The 27,190-nt window shown below is 46.1% G+C and overlaps 2 protein-coding genes across 2 annotated transcripts in view; both read right to left on the bottom strand.

Moving 5' to 3' along the window:
* Window positions 1-9,420, bottom strand: part of KCNS3 (potassium voltage-gated channel modifier subfamily S member 3) — a 50,159-nt gene extending 40,739 nt beyond the window's left edge. The window contains exon 1 of the mRNA XM_060272429.2: window positions 9,286-9,420. The gene's annotated coding sequence lies outside the window, so the exon portion shown is untranslated. The remainder of the gene's footprint in view (window positions 1-9,285) is intronic.
* A 15,905-nt stretch (window positions 9,421-25,325) lies between these two features.
* On the bottom strand, window positions 25,326-26,252 carry MSGN1 (mesogenin 1). The gene has a single exon (XM_035111229.2). It carries the CDS (start codon window positions 26,247-26,249, stop codon window positions 25,749-25,751), a length of 501 nt encoding a protein of 166 aa, XP_034967120.2. The 5' UTR covers window positions 26,250-26,252; the 3' UTR covers window positions 25,326-25,748.
* Window positions 26,253-27,190: the final 938 nt, after the last annotated feature.

The raw sequence follows: 27,190 nt of genomic DNA, 5'->3' as shown, positions 1-27,190 counted from the left end.
GCTTGCCCCCAAAGTATACCGGTACTGTACAGAACCACTGCAGATTCTGCAAAGACAAGTTGCTTCCAACGCTCCCAGAGTTTAGAGGGCAGGAAAGTGAAGCATGAGAGGAAAGGGCAAATGCAGATGCGAAAGAGGAAGGAACAGTAGAAAGCAAGGAGAAGAATCTGGCAGACCTCAAAGGAAACAATGGAAGGGAAACAATAGGGCTTGGTAATCTATCGTTCAAAACCGGTTTGAAGTCCACACCGTGATACCAGCGTCATACTTTTTGACCTGGCAATATATCGTGAATCATGGTGTGTGTGTGCTTTCAAAAATCACAATATCATATAGTAGCTCAGATATGGAGTTAGTTACAAAACAATTAAGGGGGAAATGCAGCAACAACAAAAATAGCAACTCATTCCATACAAAATGGTTTTGTGTACCTACATACGTTGCATATTATTTTCATACATTTCATTCCTCTTTCGAGGGCCTCTTGCCATGTATGTCAACTTCCTCTGTATGGAAGATTCCAATAAATATACGTTGTTGTTTTAAAAAGTAACTTCTGTCTTTCCTGTTTCACTTGCAAGTCTCACAAAGCAAAATTTGAATTTCAGTTTTTGAACCTATCTAGTATTTTTCACAGCTTTATTGATTCGTTCCAATTGCGATCCACCTTTCCTCCACGAATCTCCAGGTGGCATCCACGACTTTCTCCTCACAACAACCCGGTGAAGTAGGTTAAGCTGAGAGACTCTGACTGACCCCAGGCAACCCAGCAAATTTCATGGCTCAGTGTGGTTTTGAGCCTGGGTCTCCCCAGCCCTCATCCGACACTCTAACCAACAGCACCACAATGGCTCGGTCCCACGGCAGGAAGAGAAATATTCTCTAAAACTGCAGCCAGAAACAGAAGCAATGGCTGAGGTGAAGCTAGTGCGGCAAGATGCTAAACAGTTATAGAGCAACTGGGAATATCTGTACCTTTTGTCAGCATCACCTCCTGGCCTGGCCAGCTGATGCATTCAAGAAGACTGATGTCGCAATGTTGCTGAGCACACAAAGCTTCAATAGGCCCTTCTGGGATAGTGAGATTTAAACAGCACAGACTGCAGAAACAACAGAGACACCCCTTCGTTGAAGGCAGGGACGGAGAGGGTCCCTCCACCACACAAATTGGACTGCTTTGGAATATTCCTATGTAGCACCTCTAGAAAGATGAGCAGCACTAGGGTCCAAACACATTAATACTCAAGATGCTATTGAAACAATAACATCTGTTCAAACGATATGGCACATGTCCGAAAAAATATAAATTTGACCTTTTCTCCCACGACAAAATGACTTTGTGGGGAAACCCGTTTTAAAAAATCGGGAAAGAATAGGTCATATGCAAAAGGTGGATGAATTTGGGTATATTACCGTTAGATCACCATGGAGGCGCAGGTCAATTCTGTGTCCAGGGCAGCTGTCTATCAGCTCCATCTGGTACGCAGGCTGAGTCCCTACCTGCCCACTGACTGTCTTGCCAGAGTGGTGCATGCTCTAGTTATCTCTCGCTTGGAGTACTGCAATGCGCTCTACGTGGGGCTACCTTTGAAGGTGACCCGGAAACTACAACTAATCCAGAATGCGGCAGCTAGACTGGTGACTGGGACTGGCCGCCGAGACCACATAACATCGGTCTTGAAAGATCTTCATTGGCTCCCAGTACGTTTCCGAGCACAGTTCAAAGTGTTGGTGCTGACCTTTAAAGTCCTAAATGGCCTCGGTCCAGTATACCTGAAGGAGCGTCTCCACCCCCATTGAGGTCCAGCACCGAGGGTTCTGGCGGTTCCCTCGTTGCGAGAAGCCAAGTTGCAGGGAACCAGGCAGAGGGCCTTCTCGGTAGTGGCGCCTGCCCTGTGGAATGCCCTCCCATCAGATGTCAAAGAGAAAAACAGCTACCAGATTTTTAGAAGACATCTGAAGGCAGCCCTGTTTAGGGAGGCTTTTAATGTTTGATAGATTATTTTATTTCATTTTTCTGTTGGAAGCCGCCCAGAGTGGCTAGGGAAACCCAGCCAGATGGGCGGGGTATAAATAATATTATTATTATTATTAGAAACGAAGAGGATGAATTTTATACATATTCTGTTTTAAGAGACAAACACAGATTACCTACAAATGCTCAATGGCAATATCTCCAGATAAAACACTTGCTAACCACCATCTACGGACCAGCAGCTTTTACAGCCTCAGAGACCCCAAAGATATTGAAGCAGTTGATTAATTCTTATGCAACAAAAAAAACCAGCCATCGACATATATAAATCTTTGTTACTAGCAAACCAATTTGATATACAGGTATTGGGGGAGGAATGGAATAAAGAATTAGAGAACTCAGTTTCACCCACACAGTGGGAAACTGCTTTAAGTGAGTGCTATAACAAGGGCATCGCTGAGGCTCATGAAACAAAAAATAATATTTAGAATATACTGGACCTCATTACGTTTGTTTAAAAAAAGGCTATCTAAGGTACCTAACTGTTGGAGATGCAATAGGGATAATGCTTCTCTAAAACATACGTTTTTTTCGTTGTCCTATATTGAAAGTTTTTTGGCAGAAGGTAACTGAAACTATCAACAGAACTGTACAGAACAACCTTACATTCACAGAGCAAAATATCCTTTTGAATTATATATCCAGCACATGGAACCTTACAAAAGGACAACGCGAGTAGACTCTTTGTACCCTTACCATAGCAAAAAGACTGATACAGATGAATTGGAAAAATAAAAAATGCTTCTACGATTGGATTGAAACTCACAACATATAAACGCAGACTTGCCATGGACAAATTCAACGATGTTTGGAATCCATTCTTACAAATACTGTAATAGATTAAGATCTGGTGAAGTACAATAGCAACTTTGTAAAGTATACAGCTGTGGGTATTTCTCCCCCCCCCATTACTTTCCATTCAATACGGGTGCTGTTTCTCTTTTTCTCTTACATCTCAACATATTTAGTGTGCATATAATTATGTACTTTTTAAATAAAGATGTCAGGGGAGGGGAAATGTGGTTAGGTTTCAAACATCGATTTCCGTTTTGAGGAGCCATCATATCATCGGTTACCGTGCTCAGCAGAAGCAGAAACTTGCGAAGCTCTCTTGTCTTATTCGTTGTTTTCTATGAGGTCTGGATCATGGCCAAGAAACCGACCAACCCCATATTACAGCACTTTCTAAGTGACATTGAATTGGCCATTATTACTTTTCACTGCTCTGGAAGACTTAGTTCAATAATTAGGATTACCTTGAGGGCCAAATGCCAATTATTCGTCCGGGCTTCCAAATGTGCTTTTCCTTCTTCTATGCTGACATGTCCTTGGAGCAGTCAGTGTGGGAATGTTCCCTGATATAGGACCACTCGGCCTCTCCACAGGGTCAAGGCAGGACAAATTCTGACCTCTGGTTTATAAATTTGCCTCCAGAGAATTACTTTTAATTTTAACCAGGCATTCTTGTTTCTTAAGCCTTCCTACTGTTTCGAGGGGAAGTCCTGGTTTTGCAGACTGGAAACCTCTTTGTTGCTTATTGCTAAGGATTACAGATACCCTGTTTAGACAACTATGGATACAGCAAGAAAAGGAGAAAGGAAGAGGCTATATTGCTCAGTGGTTGGAGCATCTGCCTTGCAATCATAAGGTCCCAGGTTCAATTTCAGATAGTGAAAGACGTTGTGTCTGAAAACTAGAGAGCTGCTCTCCACCTGTGCAAATAGGGGTTTCCCAAACTTGGGTCTCCACCTGCTTTTGGACTATGATTCCCATCATCGCTGACCACTGGTCCTGCTAGCTAGGGTTGATGGGAGTTGTAGTCCAAAAACAGCTGGAGACCCAAGTTTGGGGAAAACTGTTGTAAACAATACTGAGTTGCATGGAAGACTGTCTGATTCAGCAAAAATACTTCCTTACACATAACCTCACTTTAAAAAAACAACAACCTTATCAGTCAAAAATTTCACATGGCCAGCAACAGGAACAATTTCAGAAAGATCTGCCAGATCACCATCTTTTATTATTCTCGTATGTACAAAATAAGTCAAAACCAAGTGGGGGTAGTCAGTGGGCCTCAAACCCTCAGTGAGTTATCAAGTTGCTGTCAGAGAAATAAGGGACCGGGCCGGAAATAGCAGGCCGGAAGTAGCGCTGCCGCCATTTTGGAACTGGGCGGAGCATGCTCAGAAGTGACTTTTGATGCTGCTTTGCCCAGTTCCAAAATGGCCGCCACGCCAGAAGTCACACTGCAGCCATTTTGGAACTGGGCAGAGCAGCATCAAAAGTCGCTTCTGAGCATGCTCCGCCCAGTTCCAAAATGGCCGTCGTGCCAGAATAAACCGGGGGGAAACAAAAAAAAATCCGTTTTTTCAGCTAGGAACAGCTGGAAAAACAGGGATTTCCCGGGGAAAACGGGAGACTTGGCAGCTATGGTTAGGAGGTTTCTGCATGTGCTGGAGAGAGAAGAGGGGCAGATGGGGCTTGTCCACCTGGGAAGGCAGCCTAACCAGGGAAAGGTAAACTCTGGTACTAAATCTCAGCTGCCGTGTGGGATATGTTCAAGAGAAGAAATGGCGAAGGAGTAAACCCTACACACATCCTTCCAGCTGAGGACAAAAAGCTGATCAGTCCACCAGCCCTTGTCACACAGCATCTTGAGCAGTGCCATCTAGCCAGAATGTAGTTTTGGCCCATTTCCTTTGAGAACTTTTGAGTAAGTACACCCAAGACTGGACTGTATCTCGCCACAAATGCCTGGAAGGCAAATCACAAGATATCATGAAATCCTATCGTGAGACCCAGTACGGCCCAACAGTTGGGCTCAGATCTGGGAGAGCAGGGTTCAAATCCCCACCCAGCCATGAAGTTCACTGGGTGGCCTTGGAACAGTCTCTCAGCCTCTCAGCCTTCCCCACCTCACAGGGTTGCTGTGAGGACAAAGTGGGTGGCGGAAGGAGGACTTCACGCCACCATGAGCTGCTTGGAGGAAAAGTGGATTATAAATGTAAAACACCACAGCGCATTCAGAGTTATCTACTGGTCATTTGGCAATCCCTGCCCATTAGACCCTCACTCTGAAGTCTTTTGCTCTTCATATAAAGGACACTGCTAAAATCTTATAAGCTCTGGAATTTTGCCAGAGAATTGACACCCGACAAGTACGCCCACCCAAAACATACTTTCTTAGGGTCATTCCTAAGTTAATGATGCCTTTCTTCTAATGTATTTCACCCGGGAACGATCAATTCTAACTAAAAGCAACCACAGTGTGCAAGGGAGTGAGCAAATGGCAGGGATCATTCCATCCGTGACGTTTTCCCATTAAATCACACACACACCACCAAGATACTATTTGTTTCCTGAAAACGTACTGGCTGCAAGATTGCTCCAGATTCCCCCCCCCCTCAAGCAAACACACACACACTGCCAGCTTTTTTTAACAAGAATAAAAGTGCTTGCACCAAGAATGTCTGCACACACACACACACACACACACACACACACACAACTAAGCCAACCTGCCTGTTCTCCTCCTGCAGGTTCTTCAGCGCCTTCCAACACCAGGACTAGCGAGAATATATTTTCCCAGCAAAACTTCTGCGTGCAATTAATTACTCTCCGACACTTTTGCTGACAAACCGGACCACATACTCAGCAAAGTAGTGCAACCCAGCATCCCTCCTTGCCAGTCCTGCTCTGCATGAACACTAGCCAAGGTCTGGAGAAAAAGAGATGATTTCACACTAATGGGTTACTGTAATACAGTAAAAAATTCCACAGCCGGGGTGGGGGTGGAATTAATGAAGACAAAACCCACAGTGGCAAACTTCTCCGGTTCTCTTCCCCTCTCCTGTTCCTTAAGAAATGTGTTCATACCTTTGATCTCTGCGAAAGAAGCCTAGAAAACCCCTCTTGGATTTAGAATGCTTCCCTCACAAGGACGCTTGAAAACGGTTCCTGTCTACACATACGGTGTGTGGTTGTGCATGGAGGGGGGAGTTCAGAGTCTGTTAATGGCAATTGCTGTTGCATGTGCACACCTAAATCAAGTTTGCTTCACTACAAACTCAGTTCTTGGTTTTTATTAAAGATTTTCTTGTGTTACAAAACAGCCAAATAAACCAGGAAAAGTACATACACTGTAGGCAGTGCTTCCCCCCCCTAAAAAACACCCCTAATGTTTAGGGGCACTCTCATTTTCCTACTCATATTGAAATATTGCCCCTTAATGAGGCCAAACTGACTGACATTTCCATTTGCCAGTTTCACAGTCTTTACATAATACACTGTAGGTAAAGGTAAAGGACCCCTGGATGGTTAAGTCCAGTCAAAGGCAACTATGGTGTTGCGGTGCTCATTTCGCTTTCAGGCCAAGGGAGCCAGCATTTGTCCACAGACAGCTTTCCAGGTCATGTGGCCAGCATGACTAAACCGCTTCCGGCACAACGGAACACCGTGACAGAAACCAGAGCACACGGAAATGCCGTTTACCTTCCCGCTGCAGCGGTACCTATTTATCTATTTGCACTGGTGTGCTTTCGAACTGCTAGGTTGGCAGGAGCTGGGACAGAGCAATGGGGATTCGAACCACCGACCTTCTGATCAGCAAGCCCAAGAGGCTCAGTGGTTTAGACCGCAGCGCCACCCGCATCCCTCCAAAATACATTTACCTCAATACATTGTAACGTAAAGCAACAAAAGGTTTGTACCACTAGAAATAACTTCCTGATGGGATGAGCTTCTCGGTTGTGGAACAGGCTGCCCTGATTGTGGTTTTTAAGCAAATGCTGAAGGCTACTTATCAAGAGATGCCGTGGCTATGGATTTCCTGCACGGGCAGTGGGATGCACTTGGGCCTCTGAGGAGCCCTTCTCTTGTTTTAAGTGTAACCTAGAAATATAATGCATGGAGCAATTGTGGTAGCACAAAAAATAAAGGGAGAAGAGAAAGAACTAGCTGATGACATCGATGCCTAAAGCATCCCAGCTGAAAGAGGGTTCACATCAATTCTCTTCTACAGGGTGCTGCTGCACAGTTCAACTTTTGGAAGATGATTTCTGGCTTCTTCTTGGTTTCGTTACAGAAACTTAACTGGATTATTATTATATTTTTAGGGGAAAGGATTAAACAAGAGTGTTGTGAAGCCTGACCAAAAATAACCAAAGCCAAGTTAAATAGTTGCTTCCAAATATTTTTGTAATATCTGATGAAAAAACAAAGGCGAAGGGAGAAGGCAGATCAGGTCACTTAGGGGATAAGAAGGACCCGGCTTCCACTGTCTCTTTAAAACACACTTAGGAAATTGAAGGGCATTATAAAAAGACAATTAATGCACCTTGATTTTGAGAAATAAATCCATTTCAAGTGCAGCAATACCATTACCATCCAATGTACCATAGTACACTAATACTTCAAAGAAAATGAACCTGTTGTTGTTGTTGTTTAGTCGTTTAGTCGTGACCGATTCTTCGTGACCCCATGGACCAGAGCACGCCAGGCACTCCTGTCTTCCACTGCCTCCCGCAGTTTGGTCAGACTAGACTACTATTAAAATCTGTCTTCTGGAAAGACGGGGTGGATCTCTGCAGTATGGGCTTCCAGGTGACCGTTGTTTTTTGTTTTGTTTTTTCAGCATTTGTCCTGATTTGTTTGCACAAAGTTTGGAGAGAGCTTAGAAAAAGCCAGCTATTTATCAAGCATTCATCCCAATTTGTTTGCAAAGGAAGTTAGATGGCATTGTGTCAAAGCAAGCATTTTCGAGTCCCTTTTCCAATCACTTTCCTTATCACAAAAAGTCTGAGGTTTTTTTGTTTTTTTTGAGTGGGGGATGTGTTATACAAGAGTATCAACACAGCATTTAATTGCACGACTTGAATTGAACAATATATTGATTGCATCTCATCCTAAAATAGCAGTAGCCTGGAAGCACCCACATTTCAAGGAACATCATCTCCCTTGCAGATGGCAAACCTTGCAGGACTGCCAAGATCAGCAGAATGTGACCCGTGTTGGAAACATAACTGTTTTCTCCTGCCCCCGAAGGCAGGATCTGAACCAATGAATTCAAGTTACAAGAAAGGAGATTCCGACTAAACATCGACAGAGGAATGGACTCCCTCAGAAGGTGACAGACTCTCCTTCCTTGGTGGTTTTTAAGAAGAGCTTGATTGGCCATCTGGCATGGGTGCTTGAACTTGAATTGAGATTCCTGCATTGCAGGGGGTTGGACTAGATGACCCTTGGAGGACCCCTTCCAACTCTACAATTCTCAAAGTCTCAAAGAGTTTGTCATTCCCCTTACTAAGCACACAGAGACACAGAGTCCAATCTAATGCAGTTTCATGCTAAAAACCAACAACATCACATTCCCTAGTAAAAGACCAAAATTACTACAGTAAAGTAGAAAACCAAGTTCCGTATCTGAGACGTCCCATTTCTTCCCCCATAGAATTACACAACATTCACATTTCAAAGAGAAAAAGTCACTACATTTCAAAGGGGCAGGAAATGATTCCAAGTCAATCTCTGCAAACCACCCACCCTTAAAAAAACCCCACACAATCCATGAGGCTTCACTTGTCTTCTGAAAGGACATCCACGGAGCATGGAAATCTGTTTGTAGGCTTCATGCGAGATTTCAGGCTGCAATCCTAGTAACCACGTCTGCTCAGAAGCAAGTCCCACTGAATTCAGACTGCAGCCTTAGCTAGTAATTGCACACTCCACCTGCAGCCCAGATGGCAAGGTCACTGCCTCTGAGCGTGTGCAAAGGAAGCACAGCTCGCCCCGACACAACCCCTAAACCGCAGGGCTGAGTTTCCACAACAGTGTCCCCTATGGGACCCTCTGGCGCTGCAAATAAGAAACGGAGCGGCGCTCTCAGTTTTACGCAAGGTGTGTGTGGGGGGGTGCTCTACAAGTTTAATAAATAAGTAAATAATGATGATAATGATGATGATGATGAAATAAGGTGCCTGGGAGCCCGATGAGAGGGGGGAAAACATTGTTCTTCTTTCCAGTCTCCTTAACTGAACTGAAAACTTGGGAGGCGCAAAGGAAGGCGGAGAGGATGCAACGAAGTTTCTTTTGCGCGCACGAAGCAAAGGCTGGAGAGGCAAGGCGAGGCGACCCCAGGGAAAGTTTACGGGGAAAAGGCGGACCCAAGCGACGGAGATGGGAGCCGGAGGGGGCGGAGAAGAAGGGGGACCCCCCTCCCTGACCCTCTCCACCGCGATGGCGAGGGGAAATACCTGGCACTGGAAGCGTGGCGCGCGGGGAAAGGGAGCTGCTCCGTGGAGCATCTGGTGGCGCCCGGCGCGCGTGGCGAGTCCCCAGGACGCAGCGCGGCTTTGGCAGGCGCTCGCCGGCAGCCCCGCAGCAGCGGCAGGAGGAGGAGACACGGAAGAAGGGCGGTCCTTCGGCCTCCCTCCCGGCTTCCCCCACCGTGTCCTGCAAGCCCCACATTGCGGGGAAGGAGGCGTGCACGGACTGCTCGCTGCGGGCGCCCGGACGGATGAGAAAGGCCACGCAAGATGCTTGCCCTGAGAGAGAGGCAGAGAAAGAGGTGGCAAAAATGTAGCGCGCCGCGCTGCGCATCGTGACGACGCAGGAGTCAAGTCCCACAGAAGTCAAACGCTCCGAAGTTAAGCTGCATCCCGTACGTTTAGAACACGTCTCTCTCTCTCTCTCTCTCTCTCTCTCTCTCTCTCTCTCTCTCTCTCTCTCTCTCTCTCTCTCTCTCTCTCTCTCTCTCTCTCTCTCTCTCTCTCTCTCTCTCTCTCTCTCTCTCTCTCTCTCTCTGGAACTTTAGTCGTCCCCCCCTCGCAATGCTACAATTCCTAGCACCCTTAAAAAAATTACAGTTCCCAGGATTCCTAGTGAGGGGGGAGGATAGGCTGTAGTTATTGCGCCGGATTTAAGGGGATCTAGGGTTCCCCCACAAAGATTGATGAGCCAAGGGGGCCCTAAGTAATAACAGCAACTCATATTTATATGGGTACCTACTCAAAAGGGGGGTGGGGAGAGAGATTCAAGGCACCAGATTACCAAAGTTGGCCCCTGCAGCAGCATAGGTGCCAACTCCTAGGGGCTGAGGTCCCCCCCCCCCCGGTAAATTATTTGAGGGGGCCAAGGACACACACACCCCAAGTTGATGAGCGTATGGTGCATTTTGTGATTGATTGTGTGGAGTGGGGCTTCTTCCTCCCCCCCCTCAATAATCTACTCAGATTGGCACACTTGCCCTGCCCCCACTGTCATCCCTGACTAACAGCTGTGCTGAGCTGGGTGTGTGGTTGATGGGGAGCTGGAGTCCCCACAACATCGCCTGGTGGAGGACCACAGATTTCACCCATCCCTACCTTAGGCCACTCTTCCTTCATCCCTGGGGGATGCTATTTTCCCCTGTGACAATACCTATAGCCCACAATTGTGCTTTGGCAAGCTGGGGGAAGCGCTCAGTGACAATGAAGAAAAGTGGGGGTAAGGCAGCACTTTGCCACTTGTCACTGAGTGGTTCCTCGGCTTGCCAAAGCAAGATTATAGACTAGAGGCATCATCACAGGGGGAAATAGCTTTGGAAATTTACCTAGCAGTGCTTCAGGAGGATGGAAACCTGGAATCAATAATTCTGTGCAGGCGAGTGGTGCTGATCAGAGAGAGAGATGAGAGTCCTTGTGTATTGAGAGCGTTTAGTCACATTCCCACTCTGCTCTCATGAATAATGGAAACATTTCCTTTCCCCTTCTTTTGTATCTGGATGAGGGAGTGCACATAAAATGCCGAACTCTTCCAGACTCTCCACTTCCCTGGAGAAGAAGATGCATTACCCAGTTCAGGCAGATGTCCTGCAGATACACTTGTCTGAGTCCCACTGAACTCTGTGGGGCTTGCTTTTGAGGAGACATATGTAATGGGATGGGACAGCATTGTTGTTGTCAATTTGATTTATTATCCGTCCTTCACTCTAAGGTCCCGGAGCAGGTCGCGACAACAATGCAGCAACTTATGCAACATCTCTGTAGTATTTGCTCTGTCAACAAATGCATAAAGAGGCAGGCGATGAAGGCAAGCATATATGCCTATACAGCACAGCCAGCCTCAAAATTGCCAGCTTTGGGAATCGGCTACAGCGCTGCACCCCAGTTTTTCTAGACAAAGGGCCAAGCTGGGCATGACAGTTATTCCCACCTTTATCCCTTGCACATTTATTTTTAAAACCATATTAAACAGTGCCAATGGATGCTTTCCTCCCATTGCAAACGGGACGTGCGAGGGCAAAAAAGAGAGAAAAAAGTCAAGGACCCCTGGGCATTTAAGTCCAGTCAAAGGCGACTATGCGGTTGCAGAGCTCATCTCGCTTCAGGCCGAGGGAGCTGACGTTTGTCCACAGACAGCTTTCCATGTCATGTGGCCAGCATGACAAAACCGTTTCTCATGCAACAGAACACTGTGACAGAACCCAGAACACACAGAAATGTCATTTACCTTCCCGCCGCAGCGGTACCTATTTATTTACTTGCACTGGCGTGCTTTCGAACTACTAGGTTGGCAGAAGCTGGGACAGAGCAACAGGCGCTCACCCGGTCATGGGGATTCAAACCGCTGACCTTCTGATCAGCAAGCCCAAGAGGCTCAGTGGTTTGGACCACAGTGCCGCCCACCTTAAAGCCGACCACCATGACACCATGGGGTCTCAAATTTCAGCTGTGTCCTGTGTGGTGCCAAAATTTGGCAGCCCCTCACCTTCAACCTCAGAGTTGTGATACTCTTGAGGCTCTGCACCTTGTGCAACCAAACTGGTCGGACACACTCCCCTAAATCTGCCTTTGTCATATTCCTGATCAGGTGCTCCCCCTTATGCCATCTTTTTTTTGTAACAACAACAACAACTTGTTGTTTATATGCCACCCATGCTGAACTCAGGTTGCACTCCGGGCAGCTCCCAACAAATTAAACACATTAAGCACAGTAAAACATCAAATATTAAAAACTTCCCTATACAGGTGTAAGAAAATAAAGATGTTGAAAAAACAACTTTAAGGCAGGCAAGGAAAAAAATAGCAGCTTCTCTACAGGTTATATTCATATGAGCCCACTGGGATTGGTAGGGTGGAAGCCAAGGAGCCAACAGTAGGTGGCGCAATAGCCAATGGCAGGCAAAGGCAACACATTCCATTTTGTTCCCATCCTCCCCCTCCCTGCTTTAAATGGCCACACAAGGACTAGAGAGGTGCATGACATCATGACTTAACCTGAACTTCCCAAAACTGCTGTGCGCTGCTCTGATCCAAGGCGCTCCTCTACCTCCCCAGCAAGCCAATTGCCCATTCAGGAAACCTTGAAGGAAAACTCTATGAAAATGATTTATAGATGGTATCTAACACCGAGTAGTTTAGCTAGGATGTATAAATACAAATCATATATGTGTAAGGAAATTGAAGGAACTTTTTTCCACATGAGGTGGGCATGCAAAAAAGTTAAAGGGTATTGAGAAATGATTTACAATGAGATGAAAAAAATGTTTAAATCAACTATCCCCCCCCCCAAAAAAACCCCAGAGGCATTCCTTTTAGAAATGGTTCAGACAGAGGTACCCAGGAGTCAGGAAAAAATCTATTTATGTATGCAACAGCAGCAGCTCGGATCCTGTTAGCCCAAAAATGGAAAGTGAGTGAGGTCACTAATAAGGAGGATGGGCAACTTAAGACGTTAGAATATGCACAACTAGCAGATTTAGAGAGCATGAAGAACAAGTATTTAAAGAGGAGTGGATTTTTGTTGTTGAATATATAGAAAATAATCGTACACAGACGAAAACACTGACAGCATTAAGATAAATTCAACAGCACATCAGGGATATTAAAATGGGGGGGGTGTTGAATTAAATGGATATACAAGAATATGCAGGAATTGTGGTTAAAATAAAGGAGCCTCGGAAGGGGAAGGTGGGAAGTCGTTGAATGCATTGGTATACTGAAAGATTTGAATTGTGAAAATGGATATTTGAAAAACTTTTAATAAAAATTATTTACAATAAAAGAGGAAATATCCACACAGTCATTAAAGGAGCTTTAAGGCTCTTTTTGTTAACCCCTAATTCCCATCCCGGATGGGCAAAACCAGAGCAACAGCCCCTTTATCAATAATCGACACAGGCTGGATGTGGCTCCTTTAGATCATCTCTGCTAACTTGCGAGTTTATGACATACAAGTTTGTTTTAGACAGATGGATCCCACCTTCCTATGATAAAAATCAAGTTCGCTTGCAAGGAAACATATGCAGCGGCGCAACAGCATTAAGAGCAAACTTAACGATCAAACCGACCTCCGTAAAACAGCATCATAAACAATAGCACAATGATGGGGAAAGAAAGCGGGGCCAAACCACAAAACGCTTTGATGTTCTGCAGTAATTAAAACGAAAAGTCCTGGGACTTGGTCCCAACATGAAGCACTCCTGCTGTCAGGCAAAGACGCAATTCCTTGCAGCCATTCAATGCACAGGCAGAAAACATCTGAGGAGTTGTCATCTTGCAGTGGGGGCTTTCTAGGGTTGCCACCTCTCCTGAATAATAATAATAATAATAATAATAATAATAATAATAATAATATATTACTAATGCCCCACCCATCTGGCTGGGACTCCCCAGCCACTCTGGGCGGCTCCCAACAGAATATTAAAAACACGATAAAACATCAAACATTAAAAACTTCCCTAAACAGGGCTGCCTTCAGTTGTTTTCTAAAAGTCGGGTAGTTGTTTATTTCCTTGACATCTGATGGGGGGACGTTCCACAGGGTGGGCGCCACTACCGAGAAGGCCCTCTGCCTGGTTGCCTGTAGCTTCATTTCTCACAGTGAGGGAACCGCCAGAAGGCCCTCGGAGCTGGACCTCAGTGTCTGGGCAGAACGATGGGGGTGGGGACATTCCTTGAGGAATACTGGGCCGAGGCCATTTAGGGCTTTAAAGGTTAGTATCAACACTTTGAATTGTGCTCGGAAACAAACTGGGAGCCAATGTAGGTCTTTCAGGACCAGTGTTATATGGTCTCGGCGGCCACTCCCAGTCACCAGTCTAGCTGCCGCATTCTGGATTAGTTGTAGTTTCCGGGTCACCTTCAAAGATAGCCCCACATAGAGCACATAGCAGAAGTCCAAGCGGGAGACAACTAGAGCATGCACCACTCTGGCGAGACAGTCTGCGGGCAGGTAGGGTCTCAGCCTGCGTACCAGATGGAGCTGGTAGACAGCCGCCCTGGTCACAGAATTCACCTGCGCCTCCATGGACAGCTGCAAGTCCAAAATGCCTCCCAGGCTGCACACCTGGTCCTTCAGGGGCACAGTTACCCCATACAGGGTTGTCCCTTATTTCAGTGTAAAATATCCAGTAGGAGAGAGCAAGAAGGAATTGAGAGTGAGCATCCTGGGGGCAGTGGGAACAGCACTGGAATGGTCCCAAAGAATTCACAGTTTCCAGGATTCCTTCGGGGGAAAGTTTAAATCATGGGCAGGCAAATTAAGGCCTGTGGGCTGGACCAGCTCCAATTGCCTTCTAAATCTGGCCTACGGATGGTCCGGGAATTGCCGCATGGATCTCCAGCGTGTGGATCGCCAGCACGCACGTTCTTTCCCTCTCCATCCCTCTCCCTCACACGGCGGCGCCTCCTCCCTCCCTCCTCCTGGCTTCTCCCCACCCTGCCTAGAAGAGGAAGGGAGCTGGGTTTTGTTGGTGCCAACCCCTCTTTGGAGCCCTTTCACGCTCTGCTCATCATCACTCTTCTTCCGCCACCGCCAGCCCCTGCCGCTCACAAGACACAGGAGCCGCAGTTGGCTGAGCGCCCCTCTCGAGCGGCCGCCATTTAAAGCAGCCCATCTCCGGAGCTCTTTCGCATGCCGCTCATCGTCCCTCATTCATTCCCCCCCCCCAAAAAAATATAGTCTGGCCCCCCACAAGGTCTGAGGGACAGTGGACCAGCCACCTGCTGAAAAAGTTTGAGTACCGCTACCCCTCGTTTAAATGTATGGCACGGATGTGGCCAGGAGGGTCAGAATATGCCACAATAAGGCAAACCACCTCTCCTTGCAAGCAGTGAGCCCATTTCATCCAAGGGCCATTGTATCGTGAGTAAGCAGTTCGCTGAGCACTGATGCAGCATTGTTTAATCAGAAAATAGCAATAATAATAATTGATGTGGCTCATTTTCTTAGCCCAGAAGAGTTTTGAAGTGCAGAAGGCATTCAAGTGAGGAGGGGGGGAAATCAATCTTCCTCGTATTTGTACTGCTTCTTTCCCTGGAAGGTATTGGTGCTGTAATAAGTTCTGTTCTCTAAAGAGACCTCGGCGGAATTGAGAACAGACTTCTTCGTAACAATACAGGATTCACTGACATCTCGCAACTGCTGTAAGAGTAGCTTTGGGACTCGTGCGGTCGTGCTCGGAATATGTTCGGGATGCACGGCGAGCTTTTAAGTGCTGTATCAGCAATTCTGGGACTGGTTAGGAACTGTTGCGATATTCATATAAAACAACACTGGAAACAGAACACTTAGATTGATCTCATGAGGCATGCACAGTGCTGTTTAGGAGCAAGCCTCCTTTGCTTAAAAAAAATATGTTGGCCTTCCACTTACTTAAACTCTGCAGTTGTGTTATAACTCATACTGTAAAGATCAAGTATCTGTATAGACATGGGGAGTTGGGCAATTCTAATGATTCACAATTATTATTACTATTATTAGAATTTATATACCACCCTACACCAGGAGGTGTGTATTTGAGCTCTTATTTGAGAAACGACTTTGCCCCTGTGGAGATGGTAGTAAAGAATCAGTTGCACATGTCCTCCTGTCCTGTTCCCTTTATAAAGACTTGAGGAACGAGATCCTTACTCCACTCCTTCTAACCATCCCAGGGCGCTCAACCATGGCCATAATGCATTTCCTTCTATCAGACCTAAATGACCAGACAACAGCTAAGGTTGCTAGCTTCATTGCTGGGGCAATTAGAATAAGGGCCACCAACTGATTGATAATTCAGGATTCTAATTTGTGCTTTTAACAAATCTTCTACTGTGTACTGTTTTATTGTTGCCATGGCCTTTGGCTACTGCGAATAAAGTTTATTATTATTATAAGGAGGTTTCTGCATGTGCTGGAGAGGGAAGTGAGGAGCAGATGGGGCTCGTCCACCTCGGAAGGAAAACTCTAACCCTAAACTTCCACTGCCTTGCAGCTATACACATCTGTGAGAAAGGCTTCAGGAGTAAACTCCAAGGAGAAACCCATTACCTGCTGCCTTGTGGGACATCTTCAGGGGAAGGAAAAGCTAAGGAGTAAACCCTACCAAATCTGGAGTCCCTAAGACGGTTGGATGGCATCCTTCTGACAACTCCTGCCACAAAGCTGGTGCCAAATGTATTGCTCTGCTTTCCTTTGGACCACATCAGTGAGACCGAGAGGGTGGTCTTGTCGCTAGGACTTCCATATACAATGGCCAGGCTTGTTCCCCGGGCAGGTCACTTTGGTGCTGCTAATGCAGCAGTTTGACTTCACCCCTGGAGGCTCTCTCCATTGTCTCTTGCCAACAACAACAAACATAGGAAGCTGTGACACAGACCACCGGTCCATTGAGCTCCACCTTATCTCATGCCCTGATTGGCAATGCCTCTCTGGCGTGCCAGAGAAGGATTGCTCTTTGCCCTGCCTGGAAATGCCAGGGATTGAACTTGGGACCTTTCGCAGGCAAAGCTCATCAGCTCATTTGGTTAGAGCGTGGTGCTGATAATGACAAGGCTGCAGGTTCAGTCCCCATCTGGAACAGCTGCATATTCCTGCATTGCAGGGAGATGGACTAGTCACTGAACTAGATGGTCGTCAAGGTCCCTTCCAACTCTACAATTCTATGAAATCTATGTCATTGAGAGAAACATTGGCTCCACGACTAGAACTTTAATGGCCTCTGATATGGACCATGTTGGTCCGCCATTGTGGTCTATCAACATTGTCAGGCTTCAGGGAATTGGCTTCCTCCCCCCGTGGCAGTAGGTAAGCAAAGGAAAAGGAGTCCTCTTACCGGTTAGAAACTGTAATAATCACAGCGTGAGAACAAAGAAATGGTCGTGCTCCCAATTAAGGATCACACACCCTTACATGCCTATTAATCCACATCACTACATCTTGTAAACCAGGCATCCCCAAACTTCAGCCCTCCAGATGTTTTGGACTACAATTCCCATCATCCCTGACCACTGGTCCTCTTAGCTAGGGAACATGGGAGTTGTGGGCCAAAACATCTGGAGGGCCGCAGTTTGGGGATGCCTGTTGTAAACCCTCTGTGCTATGTGTGCTTTCTGTTCTGCCACTTTCCGAGCTCTTCTTGACCTTGGGGAGAGCGGAGGAATACTTTCCAGAGACAGTGAATCTGTTAACCCTCTCTCCCCCAGTGTTTCTTCTCCTAGCTGTTCCCCATCCAGTATTTCCCAGCTTCTGCCTTCTGAACTCTGCCCCTCTGCAAACCACTGTTCCAAATCTATACTGTCCTCCTGCTCCTGGGAAGATTCAGGAGGAGGGGGGAGGCTCCTGCCATTTCTCCTCAGTGCAGGTCCCTGACAAACATATGGAAGGTACCACGTTGGCCAGCCCTGAAGAATGCTGCAGAAGTGAGCTTCCTGTCCTCAGCATTGGACTTTGAGGTCTCTTCCAAGTCTTATGGTTCTAGGACTTCAACAAAAACTTTCCCTCTGCCCTTCTCTCATATATATATATATATATATATATATATATATATATATATATATATATATATTCTCACTACATACATCATTACTGCAGCAGCCGGAGCACGTCAGCAGAGACAAATTAGCTGAATGTAAGCAGTACTTTGATGAATAAAGTGACTGCGTGGCAATTAAGTTCAAAAACACACAGAGCCCATTAAGGCAACATGCATATCTATTGCCAATAAGCACCCCTTCTGCTCAGCCTGAGCGGCAATCTTTTAGCGATTTTGCAGCCGTCTAATTTCTTTTGTCTAGTCATCACCGGCTTCATTGGCTGGGAAGTATTAAGAAGTCTTCACGCAACATTTGGCAGCGTCTCATTATGGCACATTGTAAACCAATCCGCAGAAAATGAAGGCTGAATCTCGTCGGTGATTGGGGTGGTTGTTTCTTCCCTCTCTCGTCTGCTCCTCGTGATTTAAGTGCGCCGCCGTAAAATTCTGCCTGGCGTCATTGCTTTTGTCGCCGTAAAGTTACTTATTGCCCCATTGTAGAAGATGGCTCATGCTCATCGCTGAGAGCGAGCAGGCCAGAAGGACGGCCTATAAAGTCCTTGACGCAATGGTCTCGTATACAGGTGGTTGTCGTTGAAAACGGAGACAGTTGCTGTGCTTCCTCCCCACACAACATTGTTTGAGAGACTCCTTCTTTGCTTTCACACTCCCTCCCAGCCCCCTAGAGCAGGGGTGGGGAACTGTTTGAGCCTGCTAGGCCAAGATACTTATCTCTGGCAGCACCATGAGCCACATTTGACAGGTGGCAGGCATGCCAACTCCAGGGGGCCTTCAGCCTTCCTGGAATGCCTGCTGGCAACCTCAAAGGAACGGAGCCTTGCAGAGGAGGAGGAGATCCAGCGTGGCACAGTGGTTAGAGTGTCAGGCTAGGAGGACCTGGGAGACCAGGGTTTGAATCCCTACACCCCCATGAAGCTCACTGGGTGATCTTGGGCCAGTTGCTGCTTCTCAGCCTAACCTACTTCACAGGGTTGCTGTAAGGGTTAAAAAGGAGGGAATAACCATGTACTGTTGCTTATTCATTGATTTAATTTCAACATTCGGGGGGGGGGAATGGTGGAGTATAAATGCAATAAATGACGAAATAAATAAATAAGCAAGCTGGATTGCTGGGATAGCTTAGTTGGTAGACTCTGAATCTCAGGGTTGTGGATTCGAGCCCCACATTAGGCAAAATATTCCTGCATTGCAGGGGGTTGGACTAGATGACCCTTGGGTCCCTTCCAACTCTACAGTTCTATGATTCTATGATGCAGGGGCTCGTGAACTCAGAAGTTTGGGGAACTCTGCATTATAGGAGATGATAGATAGATACATACATAGATACTATAGATGATAGATAGATGATAGATAGATAGATAGATATTATAGATGATAGACTAGATAGATAGATAGATAGGTAGATAGATAGATAGATAGATAGATAGATAGATAGATAGATAATGATGGGGTATAAGGGTTAATTGAACAAATGAAAATGGCTTACCCTTGGTCTCTCTACATTATTGCCAAAAGCAGGCATCCCCAAACTGCAGCCCTCCAGATGTTTTAGCCTACAACTCCCATGATCCCTAGCTAACAGGACCAGTGGTCGGGGAAGATGGGAATTGTAGTCCAAAGCATCTGGAGGGCCGAAGTTTGGGGGTGCCTGGCCTAAAGTATCAGGCAAATAGGTATTTCCCAGCCCTCATAGACTATGTAAAGGTAAGGTAAAGGACCCCTGGACAGTTAAGTCCAGTCAAAGGCGACTATGGGGTTGTGGCGCTCATCTCGCTTTCAGGCCAAGGGAGCCAGCGTTTGTCCACAGACAGCTTTCCAATGTCATGTGGCCAGCATGACTAAACCACTTCTGGCACAACGGAACACCGTGACGGAAAACAGCCATTTACCTTCCCACCGCAGCGGTATCTATTTATCTACTTGCACTTTGACGTGCTTTTGAACTGCCAGGTTGGCTGGAGCCGGGACAGAGCAACAGGAGCTCGTTCCGTTGCGGGAATTCAAACCACCGACCTTCTGATCGGCAAGCCCAAGAGGCTCAGTGGTTAGACCACAGTGGTTTAGACCACATAGCGTCCAAATAGGCTATGTACATATTACTGGCTTGAAATGCTGCAAGGTTTTTTTTCCCTCTCTGCTGTCTCCAATTCCCATTTGCATTTTACTGTCCACACCAGAGAGGGGCTGGGGATGTCTTCCCCCTGACACGCATTGCCCGTTTTGTTTCCCTTCACCTGTGCTTGCCCAACTCCCGTTCACGAAGCTGCGCTCTGCGGATGAACTGGAGCTTAACTGCAATGCGGATGCGCCTTAAGTTTCCCATTCAGACTAAGCCCACGAGATGAGTTCTGTGCAGGACCACAGCCATCCCCCACCCACGCCCAACCGACCCCTGGGACTCGAAAGAAGGATGTGGAAATTAAAACAATTCATTACATTCCAAACGGACGGCGCAATCATCAATAAATAAATGCCTCGTGTGCAATCGTCAATATGGATCTGTTGAACTATTCAATAATTAAATGTAAACTGTCTGAAGAGAATTATTAATTATTTTCATGTATTATTCAGCTGGCGTCCCTTCTGAGACGGCGGTAGTCTGGAGGGGTGTCCCAAAAACCAGGGGGGATGAAGTTCAACCCAGAGAGAAAATGAGAGATGCATTGCTACATCAGAAACAGCCACCATAAAGCAAGCTCTGTCTGGGATGCTTTGCTTAGTAGGGAAGGAGAGTCGTATAGAAGCAAACAACGGGAGATTCCTCTCTATAGCAGCGCTAGATGCACTAATTTCAAGAGATTTTGTGCTCTCTCTGGCGGGCATCCTTGGAAATGCAACCTAGCACATCCAGTAATGTAAAAGCACAACAAAACAACAACAACCAATTACAAAAGCAACCGATATAGTTAATTTTGGATTTGTTTGGGGTTTTTGTTTGTTTCTTTTTGTGTGTGTTTTTTTCTAAGGTTTCTCCTGGAGGAAAGTCTTTACATTGGCAAACGGTTAAAGGAAATTTGCAAATAAATACAGTGGTACCTCAGTTCTCAAATGTCTCCATTGCTGAATGTTTCAGAACCGGAACGCAGGACACCTGGAAGAAAATGCTTCCGTTTTCGAACACGTCTTAGAAGTCTCCTCCTAGGACTAGGTCACATACATGCTGTGCATCCAAAGCATATAAAAAGGTAAAGGGACCCCTGACCATTAGGTCCAGTTGCGGACGACTCTGGGGTTGCGGCGCTCATCTTGCTTTATTGGCTGAGGGAGCCGGTGCACAGCTTCCGGGTCATCTGTGGGCAGCATGACTAAGCCACTTCTGGCGAACCAGAACAACGCACGGAAACACTGTTTACCTTCCCGCTGGAGCGGTACCTATTTATCTACATGCACTTTGATGTGCTTTCAAACTGCTAGGTTGGCAGGAGCTGGGACCGAGCAACAGGAGCTCACCCCGTCACGGGGATTCGAACAGCCGACCTTCTGATCGGCAAGCCATAGGCAAGCGCCACCTGCATCCCATTCCAAAGCATATACCTTCCCCCTAAAGAATCCTGGGAACTGTAGTTCACTTCCCACAGAGCTACAATTCCCAGCACCCTTAACCAACTGCTGTTCCCAGGATACTTTGGGGGAAAGCCATGTGGTTCAGATGTGCTTTCCCCCAGCCTGCTGACAGATAGCATTACCCCCTTGTAGATAGGTAAAAAAGTAAAGGTAAAGGACCCCTGGAAGGTTAAGTCCAGTCAAACTTGACTATGGGGTGCGGCGCTCATCTCCACTTTCAGGCCAAGGGAGCAGACAGCTTTCCGAGCAGACAGCTTTCCGGATCATGTGGCCAGCATGACTAAACCGCTACTGGCGCAACAGGACACCATGACGGAAGCCAGAGCGCACGGAAATGCTGTTTACGTATTTATCTACTCGCACTGGTATGCTTTTGAACTGCTAGGTTGGCAGGAGCTGGGTCAGAGCTCCCCCGTCACAGGGATTTGAATTGCTGACTTTCTGGTTGGCAAGCCCAAGAGGCTCAGTGGTTTAGACGACAGCACCACCCGCGTCCCTGCCCCCCTTGTGGATGGTGCTGTTTTGGCTACATAAGACTAGGGCTAGGCGCTCAGAACATAAAGTTTGTTGTTAGTATGCATTCTAAATTCACGTTAGGTATCGGCACCAAAAGCGATATTTCTAAGATATAGCCAACATTAAAGTGCAAAAACGCTGTGCATTATTAACAGTGTTTGGGGAGGGGGGTTATTTCTCTGTACAGCAATTTTCTGGTAACATAAGGAAGAACCACGTGCTTTAAATGTACCTCCATGTCATTTAAAAGACGCTCCTTCCATGTAAATATTTTTTTAGAGCTGAGACAATAAGAGACAATTACATTTCTGTGCCCATATACTGACATGTTAAAAAAAAAAAAGGCTTGGTGGTGGAGGAACAAGTGATCCGATTTTTTTAAAGTCATGCTATTATTTGCAAACCAGACAATCCAAGACTGTGTCTTCATTGTTACCATTCCCAACCTTCCTTTCACACTGTGCGGTGTGCATTTTGAAGCTATTCTGTGTACCAGGCTGTCCCTGTGTGCCACGTCCCAGGCAAAATGAGAGGTGAACTCCTTGTATCTTGCTCTTCGTATCTGCATTGCAGCATTATACAGATCCTTCTCTTTCCCCTCCCCATGTTCTGCTCTCAGAGGGCAGAACAGGGTCGTGTGAAATCAATTTCAAGCAAAATTGACAATGCAAATGTTTTCTTTTGCGCGTTGCAGCCTGATGCACCTTTGACATTGATTAACTTAAAGTTAACAGGAACTTAAGACTTGCACGCAGAGGTTTCTACATAGTTCCTTGCAGGGTGATAGTGGGTGGTTAGGGAGAAAATAAAAAGAGCAATTTACAACAACGTTGTCAAAGGCTAGAGAGACCTCCTAGGCTCTGAGTACACTTTGGGGGAATGTGTTGAGCACTGATAATTTGAAGTGATGGATGGATACTAAAACGTTACAGCACACTTTATTTCAAAGGACAGTGGGTGGTATTCAGCTAAATTTTACTCAGAGTAGGTGCATCGAAATTCATGGACCTGACTTAATCATGCTTGTTAATTTCAGTGGCTCTACTCTGTTTAAAATCCAGTTGAATGCCATCCTGTATTTTTCTGTTCTTACTACATGTAAAGGTTGCCTGCAACTGAAATTATTTAACAAAACCAATAAATAAAATAATTAAAAAACGAACGTCCCAGTATTTAAAAGTATGCTTGGGTAGAGAGTTATTTGCAGGTATGTAACTTTTTCCTTAAATTTTGATTATCTTTGTACAACTGAAGAATTAGGCTGCAATCATAACCCCACTTAACCTTGGAGTAAGGGCTCCTGAAATAAACGGGTCTTTATTCTAAGTAGGGATGTCTTGAATTCCAGCCTTCATAGAACCAGAGAATCATATAATTGTAGAGTTGGAAGGGACCACTAGGGTCATCTAGCTCAACCCCCTGAAATGAAGGAATCTTTTGCCCAATGTGGGGCTTGAACCCATGACTCTCAGATGAAGAGTGCCCTACCAAGCAATCTACCTCATAAGCAGTTCCCCACAAGACAAAATGGACCTGCTCCATAAACCCTTCCTCTCATCCCAGTATGGTTGGGCCTTAAATATACTGTCTTTGGTTGTATTTGAGGGTCGATTTCAAAAAATCCCACTGGAAAAACACTTATGTCCATGTGGAGATGGCAGTATTGAATCAGTAGCTCATGCGATTCTGGCTTGCACTCTTTACTGTATAATGATTTGAGGAGTGAGGTTATTACCCCTTTGCTACTATCCAGACCAGGTTGCTCAACCATTTTCTACTGTGTCCTTTCTTCTACCACAGGCACCCCCAAACTGCGGCCCTCCAGATGTTTTGGCCTACAACTCCCATGATCCTTAGCTAACAGGACCAGTGGTCGGGGAAGATGGGAATTGTAGTCCAAAACATCTGGCGGGCCGAAGTTTGGGGATGCCTGTTCTAGCAGATCAAGATAATCAGGTGACAGCAAAAACTGCAAAAAAAATTTTTTTTGCAACATCTTGCTTGATCCAAGAATTCAGGAGAACATGAGCTTGCCCCCCCCCCCCACACACACATTGGTCCTAAAAGGCATTATTTCCCAGCTGCAGATTCTGCAAAGAGCAGATCACTGGTCCAACAGGCTGGTAATGGAGCAAGCAAATCACCAAGGGATCACAGAATTGTAGAATTTGAAAGGGCCCTAAGGATCATCTAGTCCAACCCCCTGCAATGCAGGAATGTGCAGCCATCCCAGGCGGGGATCAATCCTGTTACATTTTATCACTCAGCAGTTAAAATCCTTATTCTATAATACTCAAGACTTCCTGGTCACCCAGGTATGTGGGGGCTCCTTCAAATGTAATGCAGTTGCTACTCAACAAAGGACTTTTAAGCTCAGCCCAGTCTACTCAGAAGCCAACCCCATTGAATTCAATGGGACCGGCTTCCAGGCTAGGGCTGGAAGCGCACGTTGGAAAATTCCTGGACATATCTGGGATTCTTCTGCTGTAAATAGCACCCGGGTGGAATTTCCAAAAATCAGTAAAAATGCCTGGGGAAACCTGGGCATACAACAACCCCAAGTTGGAAGTGATGATTTTTTTGCAAATTTCCTTAAAAAATAGCTTTTTAAAAAATCATTTTGGGGGGTGGGGGTGGATGGATTTTGCAATAACTTTGCCCCTCGATTTCAACCTTTTGGAATATGGCAACCCTATGAATCCAATCAAGTGTGTGTAGGATTGCAGCCTAAATGCAGGAATAGCATGGAACCAGTGTGCAGGTAGTCACATGAGCCAGCTGCTGCGTGTGCATGTATATCACTGCATAAACACACACTGGGGGCGCGTGTACATTCACACACACACACCACATGTGATGGTCTAGACATGGATTGCCCAATGCTATCTGCACAGGAGCCCTTTTGAGAGAGGGGCCCTCTCCTGTTTTAACAGCTCACACATCTCATCTGTAAAGCACATGAACTTCTTGCCAGGAAATTTGTACATTGCTTGGAACTAAGCTTACTTTATGCCCCCTGAGGACACATGCCTCCTACATGGGTTATTTTCATTTAGATACCAATAGACTAACCATCATTCCTTTGTTCCCGGTTGCCATAAATTCGCTTTGGAGCTCTGTCCAATAGAAAGCAGTTCTACATTTGCAGAAGCGCACAGACACTTTCAGATTGAAACGAACCAGAGCAATGTACTCTTATGTTAGAAATATAACCATCCTGGGAATATTTGACAGCAGGGGGAAAAATATTTTCTAAATAGTAACAGCTAAAAAGGATCTCGGATTAGAATTCCAACTCTAATCTCTTTCAGGGATGTAATAAACCCATATGGAAGCAGCTTTTTATTACAAAGTTGTTGTTTCCTTTCCTCCACCAAAGCTACTGTAGAAAATGAGTGAAGAAGCATTTCTCCAACTAAACGTACACATCTTTATCCTGCTGCTAATATAAAGTGCCTACAAACAGCAAAGAGACATGATAGCAAACATACGGGGTTAAAAAAGAAAAAAAGAAAGAAGTCCACAGATCACCAACTCAAAAGCATACCTAAGCAGAAGGAATTTGGTCAGCTATAATTAATTTCAAAAACTGTTCAGTGGAATAGTGATTATTTCAAAACCACACTGTCACCATTGTTCCTGACCGAGATCTGGTCCTCCTTTGCCTCGTCCCAATACAAACATCCAACTGTGGGCAGCTCCCTTTAGATCAGCTTGTTTGCAGAGCAACTTCTGAACAGGTCCATGTTTGCCCGATGGAAAGTTACTCCTTAAAGAAAGGGAAAGAAATGACTCCTGCTTTCTCGGCGAGGAAACCTTCCCAGAGTCTCCCAGGCCTCTCTATACTTGCTTGACGCTGTTCAGCAGGTCTGTGAGCTCGCTGATGTACTTGATGGTGTATTTCAGCGTCTGTATCTTGGTGAGAGGCTGACCCCTTTGGCTGTAGACGGGAGGCAGGTAGTTGCGAAGAGTGTGCAGCGCCTCGGCCAAGGTCCTCATCCTCAGCTTCTCCCTTTCGCTGGCCTTTCTCCTGCGCTGAACAGACATCCTGACTTTGGAGCCCTTGGCGAGGGCTTTGCCCTGGCCAGGGCCTGGGAGATAGACAGGAGGAAAGTCCACCAGGGTATAGCTCCTGTTGCTGTTGCTGCTGCTGTCACTGCTGCTGCTGGCGGCACAGGGCATCTCCATCACAAGGGGACAAGGCGAGGTTGCATAGGATTCGAAGGAAGGGGATGGAGAGATGCTCTGGGGAGATGAGCTCTGGCTGAGCTCCAGAGGCCCAGTCTTCCAGTCCCATGAGGAGAAGTAGGAAGAGTTCTCTGACTCCGCACTCCCTTCCATGCTCACCAAAGCCTGGCCCGATTTGTGGCAAGGGGGAAAAGCGGGAATGATTTCCTGTCAAAGCTGCAAGCAGGCGAAATCTGTGGCCTCCCTGTCTGCGGGAGACCCTTTTATGATAGTGACAAAATGGGAAACGGGGAGGGGGCCAAGGTGTGGGGGGATTCAAAGGAAGGCAAGTGTCAAAATGGAAAATGAACTCCTGGCGGTGTTACTTTCCTCTCTATGATAATTATCAACCTTTGGCTAAAACCCATTTAAGCTAACAGGCCATAGTGAGAAAGAAAAGTGGTGGCATTGGGGGGGGGGGAGAGATTATCATCTTGTAACAAAACAAATCGAGCCGCCTTATCTACCTTTAACAGTGTCCCGGGGAATAACTGGCAGCGGGAAAGGAAATATAGAAAATAGGTCACAGGATCAACACCTAGGTTTCAATTTTGTTTGACTGGGTTGGATTATTATTATTATTGAAGATTTTCTTGATTTACAAAAATATGTGCAACGTCTCCTGTAACACTTTTACAAATAAGTTTCATTTGTTGAGACATTGGGAAGAAAAGGGGGAAAGATGGGGTGAGGGTGGGTGGGCTGATGGTGTTTCTATTTTACTTAATATATGTGGGGTTTCTGGATTGGATTTGAAGTGGTAATTTGGCTGACAAGGACAGACAACAAACTCCTATTACAGACCCTCCCAGTGCTCCTATTTCCTGGTTTAAAGAAGCCAGCCCAGTTTCTGATTTGATCCCAGAATGTCCCATTTTTCCTTAGGATGCCCCTATTTTCACTGGAGAAATGTTGAAGGGTATGGAGTTATCTGACCCCTGAGCCATCTGAAGGCAGTCCTGTATAGGGAAGGTTTTTTTAAAAATGTTTTGCAGTATTATGTTTTTATATATGTTGGAAGCTGCCCAGAGTGGAATGGGACGTCCCTATTTTCA

The sequence above is a fragment of the Zootoca vivipara genome, chromosome 3 (genome assembly GCF_965207765.1).
Source record: "Zootoca vivipara chromosome 3, rZooViv2.hap1.1, whole genome shotgun sequence".
NCBI lineage: Eukaryota > Metazoa > Chordata > Lepidosauria > Squamata > Lacertidae > Zootoca > Zootoca vivipara.
This window is presented reverse-complemented; position numbering and strand designations above follow the sequence as displayed.

What these genes read in the sequence shown, in the direction of transcription:
- MSGN1 (XM_035111229.2), bottom strand. Translation starts at nt 26,249, where the DNA reads ATGGAAGGGAGTGCGGAGTCAGAGAACTCTTCCTACTTCTCCTCATGG.